Source organism: Bos taurus, chromosome 22, assembly GCF_002263795.3.
Source record: "Bos taurus isolate L1 Dominette 01449 registration number 42190680 breed Hereford chromosome 22, ARS-UCD2.0, whole genome shotgun sequence".
NCBI lineage: Eukaryota > Metazoa > Chordata > Mammalia > Artiodactyla > Bovidae > Bos > Bos taurus.
The window spans coordinates 16,491,642-16,518,898 of record NC_037349.1 but is presented as its reverse complement, the minus strand read 5'-3'; the positions used below and the strand labels follow the sequence as shown (position 1 = coordinate 16,518,898).

General features: G+C 41.5%; 2 protein-coding genes across 5 annotated transcripts in view; one reads left to right on the top strand and one right to left on the bottom strand.

Annotated features, from left to right (window-relative positions):
- KIF15 (kinesin family member 15) overlaps positions 1–10,972 on the bottom strand; it is a 57,261-nt gene extending 46,289 nt beyond the window's left edge. For 3 of the 4 annotated variants that reach the window (XM_005222538.5, XM_059879821.1, XM_059879823.1), the window contains exon 1: positions 10,874–10,972. In XM_005222538.5, coding sequence (XP_005222595.1) covers positions 10,874–10,892 — 19 coding nt within the window. In that variant the 5' untranslated portion in view covers positions 10,893–10,972. The remainder of the gene's footprint in view (positions 1–10,873) is intronic. The other variant, NM_001192832.1, reaches the window with a different exon arrangement.
- A 132-nt stretch (positions 10,973–11,104) lies between these two features.
- KIAA1143 lies at positions 11,105–19,758 on the top strand. Its single transcript, NM_001034721.1, is given in 3 exon segments — positions 11,105–11,260; positions 14,316–14,460; positions 17,816–19,758. Coding segments are annotated over 3 exon segments (471 nt in total). The 5' UTR covers positions 11,105–11,152; the 3' UTR covers positions 18,034–19,758.
- The last annotated feature ends 7,499 nt before the right edge of the window (positions 19,759–27,257 follow it).

Below are 27,257 nucleotides of genomic sequence, written 5' to 3'. Positions count from 1 at the left end.
CTGGCCCAATGTTTGCCCTTCAACAGGTCTCAGTAATTAATGATCTTAAGGGAGGGATAATTAATGATCTCGGCAGGAGGGCTGAGAGGAGCTACTCCACGTTCAAGGTCAGGAGGGGCAGCTGTGAAGAGATACCACTCATCCAAGGTAAGGAGAAGTGGTTGCGCTTTGCTGGAGCAGCCGTGAAGAAAGACCCCACATCCAAGGTAAGAGAAACCCAAGTAAGACGGTAGCTGTTGCAAGAGGCATCAGAGGGCAGACATAGAAACCATAATCACAGAAAACTAGTCAATCTAATCACATGGACCACAGCCTTGTCTAACTCAATGAAACTATGTCATGCCGTGTGGGGCCACCTAAGAAGGGCGGGTCATGGTGGAGAGGTCTGACAGAATGTGGTCCACTGGAGAAGGGAATGGCAAACCACTTCAGTATTCTTGCCTTGAGAACCCCATGAACAGTATAAAAAGGCAAAATGATAGGATACTGAAAAAGGAACTCCCCAGGTCGGTAGGGGCCCAATATGCTACTGGAGACCAGTGGAGAAATAACTCCAGAAAGAATGAAGGGATGGAGCCAAAGCAAAAACAATACCCAGTTGTGGATGCGACTGGTAATAGAAGTAAGGTCCGATGCTGTAAAAGAGCAAAAATGCATAGGAAACTGGAATGTCAGGTCCATGAATCAAGCAAATTGGAAGTGGTCAAACAAGAGATGGCAAGAGTGAATGTCGACATTCTAGGAATCAGCGAACTAAAATGGACTGGAATGGGTGAATTTAACTCAGATGACCATTGTATCTACTACTGCGGGCAGGAATCCCTTAGAAGAAATGGAGTAGCCATCATGGTCAACAAAAGAGTCCAAAATGCAGTACTTGGATGCAATCTCAAAAACAACAGAATGATCTCTGTTTGTTTCCAAGGCAAACCATTCAATATCATGCTAATCCAAGCCTATGCCCCACTCAGTAACGCTGAAGAAGCTGAAGTTGAATGGTTCAATGAAGACCTAAAAGACCTTTTAGAACTAACACTCAAAAAAGATGTCCTTTTCATTATAGGGGACTGGAATGCAAAAGTAGGAAGTCAAGAAACACCTGGGGTAACAGGCAAATTTGACCTTGGAATAAGGAATGAAGCAGGGCAAAGGCTAATAGAGTTTTGCCAAGAGAACGCACTGGTCATAGCAAACACCCTCTTCCAACAACACAAGAGAAGAGTCTACACATGGACATCACCAGATGGTCAACACCGAAATCAGACTGATTATACTCTTTGCAGCCAAAGATGGAGAAGCTCTATACAGTCAGCAAAAATAAGACTGGGAGCTGACTGTGGCTCAGATCATGAACTCCTTATTGCCAAATTCAGACCTAAATTGAAGAAAGTAGGGAAAACCACTAGACCATTCAGGTATGACCTAAACCAAATTTCTTTATGATTATACAGTGGAAGTGAGAAATAGATTTAAGGGACTAGATCTGATAGAGTGCCTGATGAACTATGGACGGAGGTTCATGACATTGTACAGGAGACAGGGATCAAGACCATCCCCATGGAAAAGAAATGCAAAAAAGCAAAATGGCTGTCTGAGGAGACCTTACAAACAGCTTTGAAAAGAAGAGAAGCAAAAAGAAAAGGAGAAAAGCAAAGATATAAGCATCTGAATGCAGAGTTCCAAAGAATAGCAAGGAGAGATAAGAAAGCCTTACTCAGCCAACAGTGCAAAGAAATAGAGGAAAACAACAGAAATGGAAAGACTAGAGATCTCTTCAAGAAAATGAGAGATACTAAGGGAACATTTCATGCAAAGATGGGCTCGATAAAGGACAGAAATGGTATGGACCTAACAGAAGCAGAAGATATTAAGAAGAGATGGCAAGAATACACAGAAGAACTGTACAAAAAAGATCTTCACAACCCAGATAATCACGATGGTGTGATCACTCACCTAAAGCCAGACATCCTGGAATGTGAAGTCAAGTGGGCCTTAGAAAGCATCACTATGAACAAAGCTAGTGGACATGATGGAATTCCAGTTGAGCTATTTCAAATCCTGGAAGATGATGCTGTGAAAGTGCTGCACTCAATATGCCAGCAAATTTGGAAAACTCAGCAGTGGCCACAGGACTGGAAAAGGTCAGTTTTCATTCCAATCCCAAAGAAAGGCAATGCCAAAGAATGCTCAAACTACCACACAATTGCACTCATCTCACACGCTAGTAAAGTAATGCTCAAAATTCTCCAAGCCAGGCTTTAGCAATACGTGAACCGTGAACTTCCAGATGTTCAAGCTGATTTTAGAAAAGGCAGAGGAACCAGAGATTAAATTGCCAACATCCACTGCATCATCGAAAAAGCAAGAGAGTTCCAGAAAAACATCTATTTCTGCTTTATTGACTATGCCAAAGCCTTGACTGTGCGGATCACAATAAACTGTGGAAAATTCCTAAAGAGATGGGAATACCAGACCACCTGACCTGCCTCTTGAGAAACCTGTATGCAGGTCAGGAAGCAACAGTTAGAACTGGACATGGAACAACAGACTGGTTCCAAATAGGAAAAGGAGTATGTCAAGGCTGTATATTGTCCCCCTGCTTATTTAACTTATATGCAGAGTACACTATGAGAAACGCTGGGCTGGACGAAGCACAAGGTGGAATCAAGATTGCCGGGAGAAATCTCAATAACCTCAGATATGCAGATGACACCACCCTTATGGCAGAAAGTGAAGAGGAACTAAAAAGCCTCTTGATGAAAGTGAAAGTGGAGAGTGAAAAAGTTGGCTTAAAGCTCAACATTCAGAAAATGAAGATCATGGCATCTGGTCCCATCACTTCATGGGAAATAGATGGGGAAACAGTGGAAACAGTATCCGACCTTATTTTGGGGGGCTCCAAAATCACTGCAGATGGTGCTTGCAGCCATGAAATTAAAAGACGCTTACTCCTTGGAAGAAAAGTTATGACCAACCTAGATAGCATATTCAAAACCAGAGACATTACTTTGCCAACAAAGGTCCATCTAGTCAAGGCTATGGTTTTTCCAGTGTTCATGTATGGATGTGAGAGTTGGACTGTGAAGAAAGCTGAGAGCCGAAGAATTGATGCTTTTGAACTGTGGTGTTGGTGAAGACTCTTGAGAGTCCCTTGGACTGCAAGGAGATCCAACCAGTCCATTCTAAAGATCAATCCTGGGTGTTTTTTGGAAGGACTGATGCTAAAGCTGAAACTCTAATACTTTGGCCACCTCACGCGAAGAGTTGACTCATTGGAAAAGACTCTGACGCTGGGAGGGATTGGGGGCAGGAGGAGAAGCGGACGACAGAGGATGAGATGACTGGATAGCATCACTGACTCGATGGACATGAGTTTGGTGAACTCCGGGAGTTGGTGATGGACAGGGAAGCGTGGCATGCTGCGATTCATGGGGTTGCAAAGAGTTGGACGCGACTGAACTGAACTGAACTGAAAGGAGGGAATGCAGAAACAAGGGAGGAGCAGTCAAGAAACAATAGTGCGGCCTTGGGGCATGCTCCTGGCTACTCAAGGGAAACACACAATATATATTTGAGTTCTTGAGGACCTAAGGCTCCTACCCAGGGAGAGGATGGAATGATGATGTTGAAGCTCCAGACTTCAGTCAACTAAAGCCTGGACTTTGTTGACCTCTGCCCCAACTCTACGCTAAATTTCATCTGTCCAATCAAGTGCTTTCATGAATATACATATAGCCTTAGCTTAAAACCTCCTCAATTTTGCTGTTCAGAGAGACTGCTTTGGAAAGATTCTGATGTTCTCCTTATTTGCTGTACATAATAAATCCTAGAGGATGCAGAGACCACTTACCCAGAGTTGCTACAACGTATTACCCAAGATGTCTAGTTTCTAACAAAAAAACTGCAAGGAATTCAAAGAAACAAGAAAGTATGACCCATAAATCAGAATAAAAAGCCTGTGAGAGTGCTTACATGTTGATATCAGGAAAAAGACTTTAAAGTAGCCATTACAAAGATGTCCAGAACTAAAGGAAATCATAATTACATTAACTTTGAGCTGAAAGAAAAAAAGAACAACCAAGCTCTAAGATCAACAGAGATTATGAAGGCCAAAGAACAGAGAGAAAAAAAATGAAAAGTGAAGTGAAACTTGCAGAAATGTAGGCCCACATTAAGCATACTAACATGCACAAATGGGGAGAAGAGAGAGAGAACAGAAAAAAGTCAAAGAAATAATGGCCCAAACTTCCCAAAATCCATTAAAAAATGATCTATATATCCAGGAAGTTAAACAAATCCCAAACAGGATAAACACAAACAGACCAACTGATGCATCACAGTAAAAGTGTTGGAAGTCATTACTTAAGAGAGAACCTAATTTAGATTAACAGTTGACTTCTCAGTCAAACAGGAGGGAAGGGGGCAGGGCACAACATTTAAAAGAATGACAGACACGGGACACGACAAAAACTGGTTAGAACAAACTCAGTCAAAGATGGTGGAAGATCTGACTTCCAGTGGACCTTGACCCTCATTATATGCTTACTGTAATATACTAGCATAAGCTAAGGGACATACCAACCAGTGCCACGATCTTTCAGGCCAATTATCAAAGAACAAAGAGGGCAAAGTGCTTGTCTGAGGAGGCCTTACAAGTAGCTGAAGAAAGAAGAAAAGCAAAAGGCAAGGGAGAAAGGGAAAGAATATTCGATTGAATGCAGAGTTCTAGGGAACAGCAAGGAGAGTTATGAAGGCTTTCTTCAATGAACCATGCAGAGAAATAGAGGAAAACAATACAATGGGAAAGATTAGAGATCTCTTCAAGAAAATTGAACATATCAAGGGCACATTTCATTGCTTGCAATGAATTTCACACCCATTGCAAGGATGGGCAGCATAAAGGACAGAAATGGTATGGACCTAACAGAAGCAGAAGAGATTAAGAAGAGGTGGCAAGAATACACAGAAGAACGATACAAAAAAGGTCTTAATGACCCGATAACCACAATGGTGTGGTCACTCACCTAAAGCCTGATATCCTGGAGTCTGAAGTCAAGTGGGCCTTAGGAAGCAGTACTAGGAACAAAGTTAGGGGAGGTGACGGAATTCCATATCAAATTCCATTTCAAATCCTAAAAGATGTTGCTGTCAAAGTGCTGAACACAGTATGTTAGCAAATTTGGAAAACTCAGCAGTGGCCACAAGACTGGAAAAGGTCAGTTTTAATTCCAATCCGAAAGAAAAGCAATGCCAAAGAATATTCAAACTACCATACAACTATGCTCATTTCACATGCAAGCAATGTTATGTTCAAAATCCTTCAAGCTAGGCTTCAGCAGTACATGAAATGAGAACTTCCAGATGTACAAGCTGGGTTTCAGAGAGGCAGAGGAAGCAGAGATCAAATTGCCAACATTCATTGGATCACAGAGAAAGCAAGAATTCCAGAAAGACAGCTGCTTCATTGACTACAAGGAAGCCTTTGTGTGTGGATCACAACCAACTGTGAAAAATTCTCAAAGGGATGGGAATACCAGATCATCTTACCTATCTCCTGAGAAATTTGTATGCAGGTCAAGAAGCAACAGTGAGAACTTTACACAGAACAACTGACTGATTGAAAATTGGGAAAGGAGTACATCAAGGCTGCATATCGTTACCCTGCTTATTTAACTTCTATGCAGCACAAGCTGGAATCAAGACTGCTGGGAAAAATATCAACAACCTCAGATATACACATGATAACACCTCTAATGGCAGAAAATAAAGAGGAATTAAAGACTCTCTTAATGAGGGTGAAAGAGAAGAGTGAAAAAGCTGGGTTGAAACACAACATCCAAAATACTAAAATCATGGCATCTGGTCCCATCACTTCATGGTAAATAGAAGAAAAAGTGGAGACAGTGACAGGTTTTATTTTCTTGGGCTCCAAAATCACTGCAGATGGTGACTGCAGCCATGCAATTAAAAGACACCTGCTCCTTGGAAGAAAAGCTATGACCAACCTAGACAACATATTAAAAAGCAGAGACATCACTTTGCCTATAAAGGTCCATATAGTCAAAGCTACAGTTTTTCCAATAGTCATGTATGGATGTGAGAGTTGGACCATAAAGAAGACTGAGCGCCGAAGAACGGATGCTTCTGAATTGTGGTGCTGGAGAAGACTCTTGAGAGTCCCTTGGACTACAAGAATATCAAACCAGTCAATTGTAAAGGAAATCAACCCTGAATATTCATTGGAAGGACTGATGCTGAAGCTGAAGCTCCAATACTTTGGCCACTTGATGCAACTTGATGTGAAGAGCTGACTCACTGGAAAACGCCCTGATGCTGGGAAAGATTGAAGGCAAAAGGAGAAGGGGGCAGCAGAGGATGAGATGGTTGGATAGCATCACCAACTCAATGGACATGAGTTTTAGCAAACTTTGGGAGATAGTAAAGGACAGGGAAGCCCGGCATGCTACAGTCCGTGAAATGGCAAAGAGTCTTAGCAGGCTTACCAACTGAACAAGAACAATAATCAAAGAACAAACAGTGGGCAGTGGCCCACTTCCTGGAAATCTCCACCCTTTCTGTGAAGTAACTGAAATAATCCACCCACTCAACAGACTATGAAATTATCCTGCCCGTAAAAACTAACCACTTGCCACATTTCGAGGCCCCTCACCTCCTGAGATGGTCCACACTCCATTTGTAGAGTGTGCTTATATTTAAATAAATTCAATTCTTACCTATCACTTTGTCTCTCACTGAATTCTTTCTGTGACAAGACATCAAGAACCTGAGCTTCATTAAGTCCTAAGACCAGGTAAGTGATCACAGACAATCAAACTCAAATTCACGTGGAAAAAAAATCAAAGAGCATCAAGTTACAGCAATCATATAATTAAAAAAAGAAAAAACGTAGAAATGTCTGTTTTCTCCTGTTTATTTTTAAAAATTGTAAATAAAAATGTATAAAATAATATGCATAAAAGGTATCAGGCTTCCAGGTGGTGCCAGTGGTAAAGAACCTGCCTGCCAATGCAGGAGATGCAAGAGAAGTGGGTTCGAACCCTATCAGGAAGATCCCTTGGAGAAGTATTCTTCACTTCACTCCAGATCCCCACTGGATCCCATGGGGATCCCTAAGATCCCCACTCCAGTATTCTTGCCTGGAAAATCCCATGGACAGAGGAGTCTGGCAGGCTACAGTTGGTAGGTTGCAAACAGTCAGACACTACTGAAGCAATTTAGCATAGCATATAAAGTATCATAAGCCTTTGACTGTGTGGATCACAACAAACTGTGGAAAATTCTCCAAGAGATGGGAATATCAGACCACCTGAGAAATCTGTATGCAGGTGAAGAAGCAACAGTCAGAACTGGACATGGAACAACATGGTTCCAAATCAGGAAAGGAGTACGTCAAGGCTGTATACTGTCACCCTACTTATTTAACTTATATGCAGAGTATATCATGAGAAATGCTGGACTGGATGAAGCACAAGCTGGAGTTGAGATTGCCAGGAGAAAGATCAATAACCTCAGATATGCAGATGACACCATCCTTACGGCAGAAAGCGTACAAGCTGGACTCAAGATTGCTGGGAGAAATAACAAGAACCTCATATATGCAGATGACACCACTGTTAGGGTAGAAAGCAAAGAAGAACTAAAGAGCCTCTTGATGAAAGTAGAAGAAGAGAGTGAAAAAGTTAGCTTGAAACTCAACATTCAGAAAACAAAGATCATGGCATCTGGTCCCATCACTTCATGGCAAATAGATGAGGAAACAGGGACAGACTTTATTTTGGGGGCTCCAAAATCACTGCAGATGGTTACTGCAGCCATGAAATTAAAGGATGCTTGCTCTTTGGAAGAAAAGCTATGACCAACCTAGACAGCATATTAAAAAGCAGACATTACTTTGCCAACTGGTCAAAGCTAGTCCATCTAGTCAAAGCTATGGTTTTTCCAGTGGTCATGTATGGATGTGAGAGTTGGACTATAAAGAAAGCTGAGTGCTGAAGAATTGATGCTTTTGAACTATGGTGTTGGAGAAGACTCTTGAGAGTCCCTTGGACAGCAAGGAGATGCAACCAATCCATCCTAAAGGAAATAAGTCCTGAATATTCATTGGAAGGACTGATGCTAAAGCTGAAACTCCAATACTTTGGCCACCTGATGCGAGGAACTGACTCACTGGCAAAGACCCTGATGCTGGGAAAGATTGAAGTTGGGAGGAGAAGCGGACGACAGAGGAGATGGTTGGATGGCATCAACAACTCAACGGACATGAGTTTGAGTAAGCTCTGGGAGCTGGCGATGGACAGAGAAGCCTGGTGTACTGCAGTCCATGGGGTCGCAAAGAATCAGACAAGACTGAGCGACTGAACTGATAAGGTATCATTGGATGTATAACATAGAGAAACATAATATATATATATTTGCCAAAATATCACAGAGAAGGTGAGTAGGAACAAACCTGTAATAGACTAAGGAAATGAATAAGATGTAAAGTAACATACTGTTGAGTTTGTAACAATACATGTTAATGTGTTTAACAATAATACCAGGCATTCCCTGGCAGACCAGTAGGTAGGGCTCTGTGCTCTCACTACAGTGGCTGGGGTTCTATCCCTAGTCAGGGACCTAACATCCCACAAGACATTACAGCCAGATAATAACAATAATAATAACACCAAAAAAGAGGATAAAAGGGAATAGATCTACACAGGAGTAATGTTTATATCACTGGAATTAAGCTAGTATAAATCTGAAGCTGATGCTGTTAAGATGGATATGTTAAACCCTAGAGCAACCGTTAAACAAAAACACAGTGAATGAAGAACAGAGGACCATGAAAGACCTGAGACACACAGAAAAAGAAAAGTAAAATGGCAGATGTGAATCCAACCAAATCAATAACAACACATGAGTAGATTAAACAACCCAATCAAAATGCAGAGATTGTCAGACCCAATCAAAAGGCAGAGATTGTCAGACTATATACTGTCTTCAGGAAACACCCTTTAGATTCAAAGATATGCTTTCACTTTGCGAGTGAAAGGATTAAAAAATTATCTCATGCAAACAGCCATCATAAGAAAGTGGGAGTGGCCACACAGGTTTCAGACAAAATGGGACTTTAAAACAAAGATACTAGAGATAAAAAGGAACATTTTATAATCATAAAAGGGTCAAATCACCAGGAAAATAACACAGATAAAAACATATCTACCTAATAACAAAGCACCAAAATACAAGAACTGACAAGAAATGAACAGAAAAGACAATTTTAGTTGGAGACTATTAATAGTTGGAAACTTCACCAATAATAGTTGGAGACTTCAGCATGCCACTTTAAATAATGACTACAACTAGACAAGATAGCAAGCCAATTAGTTGTTGCTTAGGGCAGGTGGGGGATGGGGAGGTAGCAGGTGAGAGCTCAAGGATATGAGATTTCTTTCTGAGGTGATGAAAAGATTCTAAAATTGACTACAGTGATAGTTGCACATATCTGTAAATATATTAAAAAACACAGAATTTCACATTTTACATAAGAAACTGTATGAGATAATATGTGACCTATCCCAATTATGTGCTAAAAAAATTATTTTAAAGAGGTCAGAGATGAGTACTAAATGCAGTGAAACTACAATGAGAAATCTGGTATCCGATCTGGTTCTAGGGAAAAACAACTATAAAAATACATCACTGGGACATCTAACAAAATGTAAACTATGGGCTGTGGATTAGACAACAATATACTTTCCATTAAAGAAACAGATGCTCTAATTATAGCACAGGCATCAATTCTCTTGCTTAAGTCCAGATTTATTGAACAAACACTGTGATTGTGCAGAAAGCACAATGAACATTTTGGTCCAATAATGTACCAATTTGTGTGCTAATATCCTCTGAATGCTGAAAATGTTGGAGGAAAACGAACATTTTAGATGGGAAAAGAGAGCATAATGATGTTTTAATGGTACGAGCGACCTAAAAAGTAAGTGAAACAACATATTAGAAAAGAATTACGATTGACAGCTAAAAGCATTAACGTTATTGGAAGACTCAAACACCAAACCAAAAATTCACCGTTTCTTTCATCTTCTAACACAGGCATCGCCTCCTTACCATTTATACCATTCACTAAGATACATCAAATTAGTCCAAAATCCAGTCCCTTGGCTTTAAAAATCAAGATTTCTTAAAGGGTTAGGCAATGTAAGAGGTGGGGCATGTAGTCAGCAACAGCAAAGGACAATGGAAGGGTTTATCAAAAGCAAAAACGACAGGCTCCCCTCCGTGAGAAAAAAGGAAGAACTTCCAGGAGAAGGAAAAACGGGATTGTGAGAATGTAAATACACCACTGAATTCTGTGCTTTAAAAGTCTCCTATCTAAGAAGAGTCCACAGCGGACCCTCCAAAAGAGAACGAGGTGCATAGAACAATATAGTAGGTTCTCCCCTTCAGAAAAGTCAGTAATCTAGAATTAAGCAGAAAGTGGGGAGAGTGTGAGCCGACCCTCAAGTTAGGATACAAAAGAGGCAGCCCCGACTGGGACTCGCGAAGGGACCAGCGACGAATGGAAGGTCCGAGAACAGAGGCAAGATTCAGCACGTCGCTTAGGAGCGCCTGGATGACAGCTCTCCGTTTGGTTTTGCTGCTCAGCCCCAGTGCCTAGAACTGCGCCAGGCTCTTAGCGTGCTCCCAATACACAGACGGAAAGACAACTGTTCCATTAATGTATTGTCTTGGCGAGACAGAGACGCCAAACACCCTCCCTCGCCGTTCTGTGCGCTCCTGCCCTTCACGGCCAGCAGGAAAGCTTGTACTTGTGGGAGGGAACGGGGTCACGAAGCTGGGGCTCCTCACTTACTTTTGCAGCCGGGCGCCATCGTGCCCTCAGCCCTCGGTCCCGAGACCTACGGAGCGACAGTACTCACTCCCAGCCGCGCAGCGCGCGGGGATTCCTCCCATTCAAGATGGCCGCGAATTTAAATTTGGCGCTCAGGTCCGACGTTGACGCCAGCGTGGAGGCCGCCATGTTGCCCGGCTTTGGGTCAGGGGACGGGGCTATGTGACGTCACGAGTAGGCGCCGTCGCCTCTGTACATCCTCTAGGCGCCCGGGAAGGCCTGTTTTCCCCCAGAGCAGCTATGAGCAAGCGGAACCAGGTGTCGTATGTGCGGCCAGCCGAGCCGGCCTTCCTGGCCCGCTTCAAGGAACGGGTCGGCTACAAGGAAGGGCCCACCGTAGAAACCAAGGTGAGCCCGGGCCTGTCGGGTTACCGCAGAAACGCGGCCGGCTCCGCTACTTTCGGCTTCTGCCTTGGAGGCCAAATACTGATGGGTCCCACTTCCCACCCACACTGGGCCTTCAGTCCGAGTGTCATCGGACCCCAAGCTGGTCCTCTTCAAACAACTACAGCCTCTTGCGCCCAGAAAGCTGTTGGTCGTTTTCACAGTGTTGCTGTGTTCTGAAAATTACTTGATGCAGGTAAAGCGCCCAATCCTTGGTAGATAGTACTTAAGGAATGATCATTTTTCTGTCTCTTCATTTTCACTTGCTCATTCCAAAACCTGTAGTTAACACTGTAGGTGATAGTGTCGTCCCACCTTCCAGGTAAAGAAACTGAGCACTTAATCAAATGACCTAATATACTTCCCTGGTGGTCTAGACGATAAAGCGTCTGCTGGGGAGACCCAGGTTCGATCCCTGGGTTGGGAATATCCCCTGGAGAAGGAAATGGCAACCCACTCCAGTACTCTTGCCTGGAAAATCCCATGGATGGAGGAGCCTGGTGGGCTACAGTCCATGGGGTCGCAAAGAATTGGACACAACTGAGCGACTTCACTTTCTTTCTTTCTTTTTAATATCCTAAGCCTCGAATCTAGAACATCTTTAAGAATGTCTTAGATCTACTTCTGTCCTTTGTTCTTACAAAAAAAAAAAAGATGGAAAGCAAATACTTTTCATATCCTAGATCTGAATACGATCATGAGAGTCAATTTCTATGTCCTTCCAAGCTCCTTCCTGAACTGATTCACATCAAAACCTGCCCTATCTCTTCTAATAGAAAAGAGACATACCCTTATGCTTAAGACATGTGTGGAGAAATAATTTATTTAGCATTTTATCTAGCATTTGCAGTAAGACCCACTCCCATGTCACCTAATAGGACCCAAGATTGACTTAAGTGCAGTTAGTCCAGTGAGTATGTGTTAGCCCCAGGCACTGCGCCAGACTCTGAAAAGACAAAGAGATGGATTTCCAGAATGCTGTGTTCTTTAACTTTTAAATATTTCTTTGCCTGCATTGGGTCTGGATTGTGGGGCGCAGGATCTTTGTTGTGGCATGCTAGCCTCTCTCTAGCTGTGGTGCTGCAGCTCCAGGGTGCATGGGCTCAGTAGTTGCCTCTAGCGGGCTTAGTTGCCCCGCATGGCATGTGGGATCTTAGTTCCCAGACTAGGGATTGAACCCACATCCCCTCTGTTGGAAGGCAGATTCTTAACCACGGGACCACCAGGGAAGTCCCTGCCATGTACTTTAAACACCTTCCTGCCTGCCTTATTGTGACCTTCACAGGTCACCATCTCAGTGAAGCCCTTTGAACCTCCCCCACAACAGTTACTCCTCTGTTCTTCTCTTCACTCTATCCATATCTTATCTGTAGTACTTACCATTCTGCATTGCAACTGCTTGCTCTCCTGTATATCTCCATCACTAAATCTAACTCTTTTAAGTATCTTAATCCATCTATATTTTCCTAGTACAGTGTCTGTGACCTCAACGAGTGTGTGAGAAGTTACAATGGTTAGATGACTGTGCTTATCATCCTGTTGGTCATTCATGGGTAGATTGACAAATGTTTCTTGTCCCTGCTGTTTGCCAGGCTCTGTGCCTTTAGATACAGAGAAGAAACACATACTGCATTACCTAGTAGAGTCAGGAAAACATTGATGACACTGTGTGGTACATGCCACCTGTGAGCTATAGACAATATGAAAAGAAGAGGTGAGATCTCGGAAGCCACTGCTGAAGGATTTGAGTCTAGAAGCAGATTGATTAGGAGTTGGCCAGGGTCAGTGGGTTCTTCTAGGCCCTGGGAATTTACGCAGTGACAGGGTAGGCAGAGGAGCTAATATGTTCAGGGATCTGCAAAACTCAAACTTGTCTGGAGCCCAGAGGCCATGAGCATGGCGAGAAGATAAGACTGTGCTTCTAGCTGTGGTTATTGACTCAGGCCAGATCCTGCAGGGCTTTGTTGCCCTGTCTGGGGGACAAGGAAGGCTCTGTGAGAAGTGGACTGACCAGCTGTGTGTTGAGTTTGCAAGCCTTGAAACCTAGCATTTCCATTCAGGGAATTCCATGTATAAGTTTGGAAAGGTGAACAAAAACATACAAAAATTTTATCATAGTAGAAAAAACTAGAAACAACCAAAATTTTTGCTTACAAAGAACTGATCAAATAAACCATGAGATAACCATATATAGAGTTAAATAATAGTAATTTTTAAAAATAGATGATGCCATATGTATCTCAGGGTATTGTGCAAAGCGTTTTGTTCTGTTTTTCTTTGAGTAAAAAAGTTGGGCAAGTAGAGCTTTTATGGTGTCTGATATTTTTCTTAAAAATCTCAATTAGCCAAAGGTTACCATGTGTTACGTGTGTAAAGTGAGTCCATGGTTTCTGTTACATTATTCTCTGTACTTTTTTATGTTTGGGAATTTTAATAATTTAAAAAGAAAAAAGAAAGCAAGTCATATAGTAGTATGTTTAGCGTCCTGTTTGTTTACAAAATGTTTTCTATACCTCCACATTTTTATACGCTTAGAACAGCTGATGAGATACCCACCAAACAAGCTGCTGAGAGGGAAGAAAGATGAGCAGAGCAGGAGGACCTTTTACCTACCGTTTCCTGTACTTTGGTGGTGTTTTTTTGTTTGTTCATTACTCTTTGAGAAGAGATGGAAGTGAAAAGGGTTGATGAAGAGCAGCAAGAACTGGCGCAGCCCAGCACTTCCCTGAATAGACTGGACATGGAACAGAGGGCCCCTGACATCAGGAACTGCAAGTTGGGGTCCTGCTGGGATGGAAACTGGTTCCCCTGGATAGGCACCCCAGAATAACTGGCAGGTGGACCTCTTCCCTACTCTGGCGAGGTTTAGATTCTTAAGAGTTAACTTGAAAATTCACTGCCAAGCACATTTAGTCAATAAGCTTACTCTTCTCACTCTACTGATTAGTTTCTCACAGAGACAGTGGTTGTATTTAGTTCAGGGTCAGAACTTAAATGTTGTGTTTGTGTTTTTCCCTAGAGAATCCAGCCTCAGCTCCCAGAAGAAGATGGTGATCACAGTGACAAAGAAGATGAACAGCCCCAAGTGGTGGTTTTAAAAAAGGGAGATCTGTCAGCTGAAGAAGTCATGAAAATTAAGGCAGAAATAAAGGCTGCCAGAGCAGGTATGTCTGAAAGTAAGCTGGTTTTCCCACCAATTTAACGTTAGGTATGAAATCATTTTATATAATGGTATGGTATGTTTGATATTTCTCCTGGCAGTCTTGATTCCAGCTTGTGCTTCTTCCAGCCCAGCGTTTCTCATGATGTACTCTGCATATAAATTAAATAAGCAGGGGGACAATATACAGCCTTGATGTACTCCTTCTCCTATTTGGAACCAGCTTGTTGTTCCATGTTCACTTGTAACTGTTGCTTCCTGACCTGCATACACGTTTTTCAAGATGCAGGTCAGGTGGTCTGGTATTCCCATCTCTTGAAGAATTTTCCACAGTTTGTTCTGATCACACAGTCAAGGCTTTGGCATAGTCAGTAAAGCAGAAATAGGTGTTTTTCTGGAACTCTTTTGCTTTTTTGATGATACAGTGAATGTTGGCAATTTGATCTCTGGTTCCTCTCCCTTTTCTAAAACCAGCTTGACCATCTGGAAGTTCATGGTTCACGTACTGCTGAAGCCTGGCTTGGAGAATTTTGAGCATTACTTTACTAGCGTGTGAGATGAGTGCAATTGTGCAGTAGTTTGAGCATTCTTTGGCATTGCCTTTCTTTGGGATTGGAATGAAAACTGACCTTTTCCAGTCCTGTGGCCACTGCTGAGTTTTCCAAATTTGCTGGCATATTGAGTGCAGCACTTTCACAGCATCATCTTTCAGGATTTGAAAGAGCTCCACTGGAATTCCATCACCTCCACTAGCTTTGTTCATAGTAATGCTTTCTAAGGTCCATTTGACTTCACATTCCAGGATGTCTGGCTCTAGGTGAGTGATCACACCATCATGATTATCTGGGTCATGAAGATCTTTTTTGTACAGTTCTTCTGTGTATTCTTGCCATCTCTTCTTAATATCTTCTGCTTCTGTTAGGTCCATACCATTTCTGTCCTTTATCGAGCCCATCTTTGCATGAAATGTTCCCTTGGTATCTCTAATTTTCTTGAAGCGATCTCTAGTCTTTCCATTTCTGTTGTTTTCCTCTATTTCTTTGCAGTGATTGCTGAGGAAGGCTTTCTTATCTCTCCTTGCTATTCTTTAGAACTCTGCATTCAGATGCTTATATCTTTCCTTTTCTCCTTTGCTTTTCGCGTCTCTTCTTTTCACAGCTATTTGTAAGGCCTCCTCAGACAGCCATTTTGCTTTTTTGCATTTCTTTTCCATGGGGATGGTCTTGATCCCTGTCTCCTGTACAATGTCACGAACCTCCATCCATAGTTCATTAGGCACTCTATCAGATCTAGTCCCTTAAATCTATTTCTCACTTCCACTGTATAATCATAAGGGATTTGTTTAGGTCATACCTGAATGGTCTAGTGGTTTTCCCTACTTTCTTCAATTTAAGTCTGAATTTGGCAATAAGGAGTTCATGATCTGAGCCACAGTCAGCTCCGGTCTTGTTTTTGCTGACTGTATAGAGCTTCTCCATCCTTGGCTGCGAAGAATATAATCAATCTGATGTCGGTGTGTTGACCATCTGGTGGTGTCCATGTGTAGAATCTTCTCTTGTGTTGTTGGAAGAGGGTGTTTGCTATGACCAGTGCGTTCTCTTGGCAAAACTCTATTATCCTTTGCCCTGTTTCATTCCATACTCCAAGGCCAAATTCGCCTGTTACTCCAGGTGTTTCTTGACTTCCTACTTTTGCATTCCAGCCCCCTATAATGAAAAGGACATCTTTTTTGAGTGTTAGTTCTAAAAGGTCTTATAGGTCTTCATAGAACCATTCAACTTCAGCTTCTTCAGCGTTACTGAGTGGGGCATAGGCTTGGATTACCGTGATATTGAATTGTTTGCCTTAGAAACGAACAGAGATCATTCTGTTGTTTTTGAGATTGCATCCAAGTACTGCATTTTGGACTCCTTTGTTGACCATGATGGCTACTCCATTTCTTCTAAGGGATTCCTGCCCGCAGTAGTAGATACAATGGTCATCTGAGTTAAATTCACCCATTCCAGTCCATTTTAGTTCGCTGATTCCTAGAATGTCGACGTCTACTCTTGCCATCTCCTGTTTGACCACTTCCAATTTGCCTTGATTCATGGACCTGACATTCCAGGTTCCTATGCAATATTGCTCTTTACAGCATCGGACCTTGCTTCCATCACCAGTCACATCCATAGCTGGGTATTGTTTTTGCTTTGGCTCCATCCCTTCATTCTTTCTGGAGTTATTTCTCCATTGATCTCCTGTAGTATATTGGGCACCTACTGACCCGGGGAGTTCCTCTTTCAGTATCCTATCATTTTGCCTTTTCATACTGTTCATAGGGTTCCCAAGGCAAGAATACTGAAGTAGTTTGCTGACCCTGATGCTGGGAGGGATTGGGGGCAGAAGGAGAAGAGGACGACAGAGGATGAGATGGCTGGATGGTATCACTGACTCGATGGGCATGAGTCTGAGTGAACTCTGGGAGTTGGACAGGGAGGCCTGGCGTGCTGCGATTCATGGGGTCGCAAAGAGTCGGACACGACTGAGCGACTGAAATGAACTGAACTGATGGTATGTTTGAAGGAGATAGTCCTAGTTCAAACTTCATTTACCAGATTTGTGACTCTGAACAAGTTATTTCACCTCTCAGTCTCAGCTACCTCATCAGTAAAATGGGAACAATAATTGTGGCCACCTTATTGGGTTGTTAAAAGGATTAAACGCAAATTTAAGTAAAAACATCCTTTTTTTTTTTTTTTTTTAAATAGCTGGTTAGGTTTACAAACTAGTCAGCAGAGGTCTATTTAGTGCCTGAAGTGTGGAATGCTATATAGCATTTTATTCATTATTTGTAAGTTTTTATTACATTGCTTTAGGAGGAAATGCTGGAGTTTCAAACAATCACGTTTCAAAATACTTAAAAATACAGCATGATTATGGATAACCAACAAGGACAGTAGTATCTGCCCAGTGGTATGTGGCAGCCTGGATGAGAGGGGAGTTTGGTGGAGAATGAAAACACGTATATGTACGCCTGAGTCATTCTGTTGTCCACCTGAGACTATCACAATATTGTTAATCAGCTGTACTCCAATACAGAATAAAAAGTTTAAAATATGTGCGTGTGTGTGTATCTCCTGATTGTTTTGAATTGGGGACTGCCAATATTACAGTATACTTCAGTAAATGAGTTTCTTTAGGTTTTTTATTAAGTGACTGCATGTGTTGTGGGTACATAGCTAGAGGGAGCAGAGAAGAACAGGCTGAATTGACTCAAGGACATCCATAAATACAGTATGAGATTTTCTTGCCATCTGACTCTCCATTAAAGTCAAAATAATGAGAGAAAGAAAGTGTTTTAACTTTGTTTTTTGGTGCAGATGAAGAGCCACCTTCAGCTGATGGAAGAATTATGTATCGAAAACCAGTCAAGCGTTCCTCAGACGAAAAACATTCAGGTTTATCAGCAAGCTCAAAAAAGAAAAAGACAAAAGAAGAAGATGAAATAAATAAGCAGGACTCGGTTAAAAAGAACTCACAAAAGCAAATAAAAAACAGTAGCCTCCTTTCTTTTGACAATGAAGATGAAAATGAATAAATACATATTTTGGACTTCTTTAAAAACATATGGGATTTTTAGAAAATAACATCTGTTTTCCTATTATAAAGTAATATAAGTTCATTGAAGAAAATTTAGAAAATTCAGAAAACGTTCAGCAAGATAAAAACTATCTATCCATCAATACCCTTTTGACCTGAACTGCTAATTCTCTAACATTAACTACCACTAACATTTTATTTCCTGATGTGGGATGTGTGTGTATGTAAATTATATTTTTGTAACCAAATTTTTACTGTATTCTGTATGTTCTCTGTCCTGCTTCTCACTTGACATTGTATCATGAGTATTTTTCCAGGTCAGTAAAAATCAAAATCCTGACACTAATAACTACAGAGGATTTTGTAATTAAACAGGTCCCATGTTTTATCGTCCTCTTCAGCAGAACCTCAGTTTGGATGAGGGAAATGATCATGGGCCTAGTTACCAGTACTTCCCCAGCTCCTGCTAAGGACAGCCTTGTGATAGCTCCGATAAATTAAGAGATACAAGTAGATCTTGAGCAAGGATCTAATACAGGGGACCGTGATACAAGTTCGGATCTACTGTATCACATGGTGACTATAGTTGTTACATGATTTAAAAAAAAAGTACAAGTGGAAATCTGCTTCCTATGTATCTGATACAAAAGGACAGATTTGGCAAGCATGAACGGTTGTCCTCTCTCCATCCTGCCTGGAACACAAACATGCAACCAAGAAGTTCCAGAGCCATTTGGGGGCATGAAAAAGACAGCCACTTGTTCCAGCTGGTACACTGGACAGACTCCAGGAGCTTGGATCATGATGGCATGCCTGGAGGATCTGCTGTACCAGCCTTGGACTTACTGATCCATGAGGATAAACACCTCCACAGTTAAAGTTCAGTCGGGTTTCTGTGACACGCAGCCTAATGATACAATGGTAGAATGTGTGTGTATAGAAACCTCCAAGTGTATTTCTGATGATTTCCTTAGAATGAGTTGCTAGAAACAGAATTACTGGATCAAAGTATTTGAATATTTCTAAAGCTTTTGATGCTTTCTTTCAAATTGCTTTCTATGTAGTTTTACCATTTTATTCATACCACCTACAAGAAGCCACATCACCTCATCTCTGGTAACTGCACCACCATTGGACTGGCACCTTTATATTTTTGTCAATTTGATATATTGAAAATGGTGTTTAATAGTTCTATTTAACCAGCATTTTCTCTGACCAGGGAAGCCCAACTGTTTTTCATGTTACCTAAAAATTTTCCTCATTACAGCAAGTCCACCACATCTGGAGACTTATCAAGATCCCATTCTTCACCAGCCAGAAATTAGGAATTTCAGAGCTTCCATGTTATGAATTTGGTGCTACATCTGTCTTTCAGTTATTTTAAGACCTAATGTAAAGAGTCTCAAAAGTGATTCAAGTGAGTGGGCTCACAAGTCTTGAAATAGGCTCTGTAAGTTACACAGACTAGTCCCAAAGCCATTCTGCAGTGCTATCTTTAATGTGTACCCAACTTGTTATATAAACCAGGGTTTTTCTAGTCTGTATCACTGCTATATCTATTCTTGTACCAACACCCCACTGCTTTAATTACTGTAAATTTTAATATGTCTTAGGATCTACAGGTGGGAGTCTTGAGGACAAGGACCTTGTCTTACTTATCTCTGTATCTTTAGTACCCAGAACAGTATCCAACATATTAAGAGCATAATAAATACAATGAGAATGACTGTTTCTCTAATTTTTCAATAGGCTGGTGATTCTCAAAGTATAGATCCTAGACAAGCAGCATCAGCACCTCTGGGAACGTAAAGATGCAAATTTGTATGCCTTGCCTGAGAACCAGAAATTTAAGGTGTAGGGCCCAGCATTCTCTGTAACAGGCCCACTCGAAGGTTCTGATGCTCACTCAAATTTGAGAAATACTGATAAAAGCCTATAGTAAGGGAGATGAAGCCAAAAATTTAAACAAGTAACATGGAAGACTGTTTAAAAGATCTTAAATTTTAAAATTTATCATACTGATGAAGTCCTGACTGTAGGTGATACTTCTGACAATGTAAGTGGTACCAGCCAGGAAGCACATCTGAAGAAAGCCCAAGATCAAGGTAGAGTGGCAGGTGAGATATGCTGAGCAGCCTTCACAACACTGTTTGACCTCCGTAAACTGCTTTCTAAGAACAGTGGGTCCTGTTAACTGCAGAATCTAGTTTTCTGAGAAAGATGAGTGAGTTTGGGGCCAGAGGGGAGAGGATAATCCTTTCCCCTCACCAGCCCCAGAGTGCCTCCTTGCTTCTCATGAATGGACCATATGTACAGGTTAGACAATTAGGCCAATAATGTGATCCCAAGGCTGAGGCAGGAAACCTATTAATAAAAAGACAAGCCTGGGAACTTCCGTAGTGGTCCAGTGGCTAAGCCTCCACACTCCCAATGCAAGGGACCAAAGTTCAGTCCCTGATGGGAACTGGATCCTAGTTGCTGCAACTAAGAGTTTGCATGCTGCAGCTAAGACTCAGTGCATCCAAGTTAGTTAACAAAAGAAGCCTGGAACATCTTGTGCCCCAAAGTAAGGAGGTCCTCAGGGGATAATGGGGGTATGTCAAAAGGATGGAAGGAGAAGAGAAGGGATAGGTCTTCCTTGCAAAGGAATCCTAATTAATCAGTGTAGGAGGAATGATGGGAATACAAAAATCACAGTTCTTCCTGGTGGTCCAGTGGTTAAGACTCCAGTTTCAATGCAGGGGACACTGGTTTGGTCCCTGGATGGGGAACTAAAATCCTATGTGCCATGTAGTGTGGCCACCAAAAAAAAAAAAAAATTGGCAAATTCCACAGTAATAAGTTCCAGTGGGCTGAATGGTAGCCTCCAAAGAGTTTGGTCCTAATTCCTTGGAACCTGGGAATGTTACCTTATGTGGTAAAGTTTTTGCAGGTATGATTAAGGTTCTCAAGATAAAGAATCCTGGATTATCTGGATAGGCTCTAAAAACCATCACACATCTCTTTATAAGAGAGAGGCAGACAGATTTAGACATAGACAAGAAACTACAAAGAGAGGCTGAGAATGCTCACAGCCACCAGGAGCTGTAAGAAGACGATGCCCCCGGAAGTCTTCAGAGAGAGAGCAGACCTGCCAACACTGTGACTTCAGCCTAACAAAACTGATTTCAAACTTCTGACTTCTAGAACTCTAAGAGAATACATTTCTGTTCTTTTAAGCCAGTGAGTTTGTGACAGTTTGTTACAGTGGCCATGGAAAACCAACACGTGGTGTTGGCAAGATTCATCAAAAGATATCAAAATTAGAGACTTCCCTGGTGGTCTAGTAGTTAAGACTATGCTTCTACTGCAGGGGGCTCAGGTTCGATTCCTTTTCAGGGATCCTGAACTAAGATCCCACATGCCACATGTCACAGCCAAGGGAAAAAAGAAGTTTTTTTTTTTTGCCAGAAATATGCTGAAAAACAATATTTGCATAGTATCAAAGTATAGTTCCACCAGAGACTGATTAATTACAAAAAGAAAACTAGTCACTTAGAGTGGAGAACCAGGCAGGTGCCACATTATCTAAATGATCAAAGTAACATCACCAGTATACTGACATCATGACTTCCTGAAATGATGAACTGAGAAGGGCATATCACTTTCCAAAAGCCAGGAAGATTCCCCTACGGCCTTCCTGATGCCCTTTTCAAAGAGCGCAAGTCTTAATACCGAAGAGACCCAAATCCTAGCAGCTGACAAAGCACAGAATGTCAATACAGACACCAGAGCTTCTCTGCCAGTGTCAGTGCAAAGATGCCAGCTTATACTTTCTGCTTGGAAAAGGAAATAGCAACCCACTCCAGTGTTCTTGCCTGGAGAATCCCATGGATGGAGGAGCCTGGTAGGCTACAGTCCATGGGGTCACAAAGAGTCGGACACAACTGAGCGACTTCACTTTCTTTCTATAGTTTCTTTTGGAGAAGGAAATGGCAACCCACTCCAGTGTTCTTGCCTGGAGAATCCCATGGACGAGGGAACCTGGTGGGTTGTGGTCTATGGGTTGCAAAGAGTTGGACACGACTAAGCAACTAACACACACACACACGTATACTTTCTTCTGAGGAAGTCCTTTATTCTGAGATTATAGGTTTCTTATCTCTGGTGTTTCTTCTATGAAACAATGTTTATAATAAATGGTAGGTTAATTTAATATGCTTACTCTTCAAATTAAAAGGCAATAAATCTGTATCAGCTTCCAAAAAATATTTTGAAGTTTATGGCCAAGGAAAGCCAAACATCAAGGCCAGCTGTTTGATAGAATATTCCACAGTAACAGAAATGTTTTATATAGTAGCTTTGCTATCCTTAGCCACAGGTCCATTGAGCACTTGGAATGTGGCTAGAGTGAGAAACTTAACTTTTCCTTCTGTTAATTTTAATTAGTTTACATATAGGAAATTCCCTGGTGGTCCAGTGGTTAGGATTCAGCACTTTCACTACCAAGGACTGGGGTTCAATCCCTGATCAGGGAACTAAAATCCCATAAGCCAAAGTATTTACATGTAATTAGCGGCCACTATATTGGACAGTACAGTTTTAGGTATTACTGAGGTAGACAGGAATTTTTTAACTCATTAGGAGTCCTGCAGCTCATGAGGAAGTCTGTCCTACTTTGTAAAGGTCAGAGATGTTTCTATATTTAACATGAAACAGTGCAAAATGCAATTATATCTGACTATGTGGCTCAAGATAACCAGGCCCATACAGTCAAATCAGGCAGCAGGCTCCCGTTTCTGTGACCCTTTCCCCAGTCCTGGGCCCTGTCTCTCCAGAGGTTGTTGCTTTCAGAGCCTCACACTGCTATGGAAACAGTCTCTTCACTGTATCTACTCGCACCAACCTACTGCTTCTCCCGAGACATACATGAGGTCTTTCAGACAGGAGAAAGGCTAGACAGAAGGCATCTGTCCAAGTGTCAGGTTAGGAACTCTCCACTGCCTCACAATCATTCTAGGCTAATGGCAGCCCCAAGTTTAATGTGATTTAGGCATATGTGGTCCCAGAAGCTGGCACAGAAGGGCCATTTAGTTATCATCATTGATTTGAATGTTTCCTTAGAGACTGGCAACAGTGACAGCACAGTCCTGGTCCCAGGAGCTGCTGGGGAGAGCTGAACAACTTTGTCAGCTGCAGGATGGGACCCTGAACTTTGTATCCATATAGCTGATTCCCCAAATTCTCCAAGTCTAGTCATACCTTCTCGTGCTACTCATCCCATCACAGCCTCCATTCTCTCCAGTGCCTGGGTCCTTCTGAACCTGCAGTGTCAGGTCTGAGAACACAAACTGTCTGTCCTACCACCTTGACACTGAGTCATTCCCAGCCTTCTCCTCCCTACACCAATCCAGCCGTGCACCACTACACTCTTCCCCTCCTACCTGGTGCCCTGAGGAGACGGTATCAGAGAGTCCATTTCCCATTGCCCCTACCTCTCCCTGGGTCAACAAGTCAAGCTGGGTCTCTGGTGCAACTGTGGCAGTATTGTCTACCTCCTGGAGATAGTTCTCTATAAAATTGTATGCAACAGAAGCTGTACATCCAATTAAAAATGAGGAAACATCCTGAACAGATACCTCACCAAAGAAGCTGTACAGACAGCAAATAGGCATAGAAAGCTGTCCCACTTTGTATGTTATTGAAACACAAAACAATGAGCTACCACTACACACATATTAAAATTACTAAAGTCCAGATCACTGACAACACCAAGTGCTCACAAGAATGTGGAGCAATAGGAACTCTCTTCATTGCTGGTGGGAAATGCAAAGTGGTATTGCCACTTTGGAAGACAGTTTGGCCCTTTCTTACAAAACTAAATGTGATCCAGCAATTACACCCCAAGGTATGTACCCAAAGAACTTGAAAACTTATGTCCACACACAGACCTGAACACAGATGTTCATTGCAGCTATAACTGCCAAACTCTGAAAACAACCAAGATATACTTGAGTAGGTGAATGAATAAACTGTGGTACATCCAGACAATGGAATGTTATTCAGCACTAAAAAGACATGAGCTGTCAAGCCATGAAAAGACATGGAGAAAATTAAATGCATATTACTAAGTGAAAATAACTAATTCAAAAATTACAAAACTACAATTCCAACTACATGACATTTGGGAAAAAGCAAAACTATAAAGACAATAAGATAAGTGGTTGCCAGGGATGGGGAGGACGTGAGGATAAACTGGTGGAGCACATAAGACTTCTAGGGCAGTGAAACTATTCTGTATGAAACAATAATGGTGCATACATGTCATTATATATTTATCCAAGCCCTTAGGATGCGTGACTCTTAAGAACCCTTATGTGCAGAGAAAGGAGAACCCTCCTATACTGTTGGTGGGAATGTAAATTGGTACAGCCACCATGGAGAACAGTATGGAGGTTTCTCAAAACTCTAAAAATGAGTTGCCATATGATCCAGCAATTCCACTCCAGACAAAACTATAATTCGAAAAGATACACACATCCCTATGTTCATAGAAAAACCATAATAGCCAAGACATGGAAACAACCTAAATGTCCAAAAAGAGATGAATGGATAAAAAAGATGTGGTACATACAGACAATGGAATATTACTCAGTCATAACAGAGAACAGAGTGATGCCATTTGCAGCAGCATGGATGAATCTAGAGATTGTTATGCTGAGTAAAGTAAGACAGAGAAAGACAAGTATCATATGATACCACTTATATGTGGGATCCAATAAAAAATGATACAAATGAACTTTTTTACAAAACAGAAACAAATAGAGAGCAGACTTGTGGTTGCGGCGGGGGTAGGGGGGGAAGGGGGAGGGTTCGATTGGGAGTTTGGGGCTATCAGATTCAAACTATTATATATAGAATGGATAAACAACAAGATCCTACTGCATAACACAGGGAAATATATTCAATATCTTGCGATAAGCCATAATGGAAAAGAATATGTATATACATATGTGTTGTTTTTGTTATTTAGTCACTCAGTCATGTCCGACTCTTCTGTGTCCCCTGGACTGTAACCCACCAGACTCCTCTGTCCATGTGATTTCCCAGGCAAGACTATTGGAGTGGGTTACCATTTCCCTCTCCAGAGGATCTTCCCAACCCAGGGATTGAACCCAAGTCTCCTGCATTGGCAGGTGGACTCTTTACCACTGAGCCACCTGGGAAGCCCATACATATGTGTATATACGTTTATACACACACACACACACACACACACACACACACACACACACACAATGTGGCCTTCCCAGGTGGAAATGGTAACCCACTCCAATATTCTCGCCTGGGAAATCACATGGACAGAGGAGCCTGGTGGGTTACAGTCCAGGGGACACAGAAGAGTCGGACATGACTGAGTGACTGAGCACATATGTGCATATATTTCTGAATTATTTTGCTGTACACCAGAAACTAACACAACATTGTAAATCAACTATACTTCAATTTTTTTTTTAAAGAGTCAACCCTAACTTAAAACTGTGAACTTTTAGTTCATGGTATGTAGGTTCATGACTGTAACGACTGTATCACCCAGATGCAGGACACTGGGAGTGGGGAGATTTTACATGTATCAGAACTCCATGTACTTTCTATTCAGTCCTGCTGTGAACCCAAAACTGTTCTTTAAAAGTCTGTTTTCAGGGACTTGACTGGTAGTCTAATGGGTAAGACTCCGTGGTTGGGAATCCATGCCTCCACTGCAGGGGGCATGAGTTTGACCCTTGGTTGGGGAACTAAGAATCTGCATGCAGCATGGTACAGCCAAAAGGAGAAAAAAAAAAGGTCTGTTTCCAAAAAAGGAAGAAAACATATTTCCTTGCTTATAATCATCTATCTCTGGAAGGAAAACAAGAAACTGATAATATTGGTTATCTGGAATGGCTGGCAAAAAGGCTTTTCACTATTTTCTTTTGTACTTTTAAAACTTTAAACCATAAGCTTGTATCATCCAGTCAAAAAAATTAATGAAATTTTTAAAAATAAAATTAAATCCTAAGGCAATAACTTAAAATGATGAAAAAGCTTTATATACAAACATGTGTCACCAGTGAATTAATAATATTACTAACAAGAGAACATACCATGTGTCAGGCAATGCACTAAGTGGACGAGTGGATTTATAAGAAAAAAATGGCATTAATTTAAATATCAAACGAGAAACAAGTCACTAAATTATGAATAATTCAGTAAAATGTTAGGCAGCCATTGAAACAAGGTTTATAGGAAGTCTTTAATAGTATGGCTAAATTCTTACGTTAAATCAATAGCAAGATATAACACAATGATCATAGTTACTTTTTTTTTCTTGCCATGCAGCTTGTGGGACCCTAGTTCCCTGACCAGGGATTGAATCTGGGCCCACAGCAGTGGACATGCAGAGACCTAACCACTGGATCACTAGGGAATCCCCCAGTTACTTTCTTTAAATGAAAGAAAGAAAAACTAAGCAGAGAAGAAAGGCTAGAATAAATATACTAAAGTAACTATTATTTTAGTGTATTTATTTGATAAAAGCATATAATTTTAATTTTCCACTCTTATAATTGTGTTTCAGTAAGTACACACTACTGTAAGTTGAAAAAAATACCCCCCCCTTTTTTTCTTTAATGGTTTTCACAATTTTGGCATCTCACATAATGGAAAGGTTCAGTGATGGAAAAGTACCTGTGAGTTTGGTACTATAAAAACCAGGATCTAGACTGAAAATCAACTCTGACATTACCTATTTGACTTCAAGGAAATCAAGTTCCTTTCTCTTTTTTCTTGACTCTGGAATTTGGAAAACAGCTCCTACTTTTCTTACAAGGGTACATTTTAGTGTCAGATATGCTTGTTTACATTGAGCAGCTTATTAGTATTGCATGAAGCACAATCAAAAGTATCCTTTGATTTCTTTGCTTCTTTTGAGCTGCTGGTGGTGGCCAGATCCTCATTAGAAAGCCCAAGCCAGACACTGACATGACTCAAACCATCAATACAGTCGCATACCATGCCAAACCTGATTCTGATCAGCGCTTCTGCACACAGTATATCATCTATGAGGACTTGTCTAATCATCACCCAGAAAGGGTTCAGCAGGGCAAAGTCTGGATGGCTCCTTCCAGCTGGTTTATAGATTGTGTGATGTCCTTTGAGTTGTTCCCTCTTGACAACTGAACTCGCACAGTGTGATAACCTAGT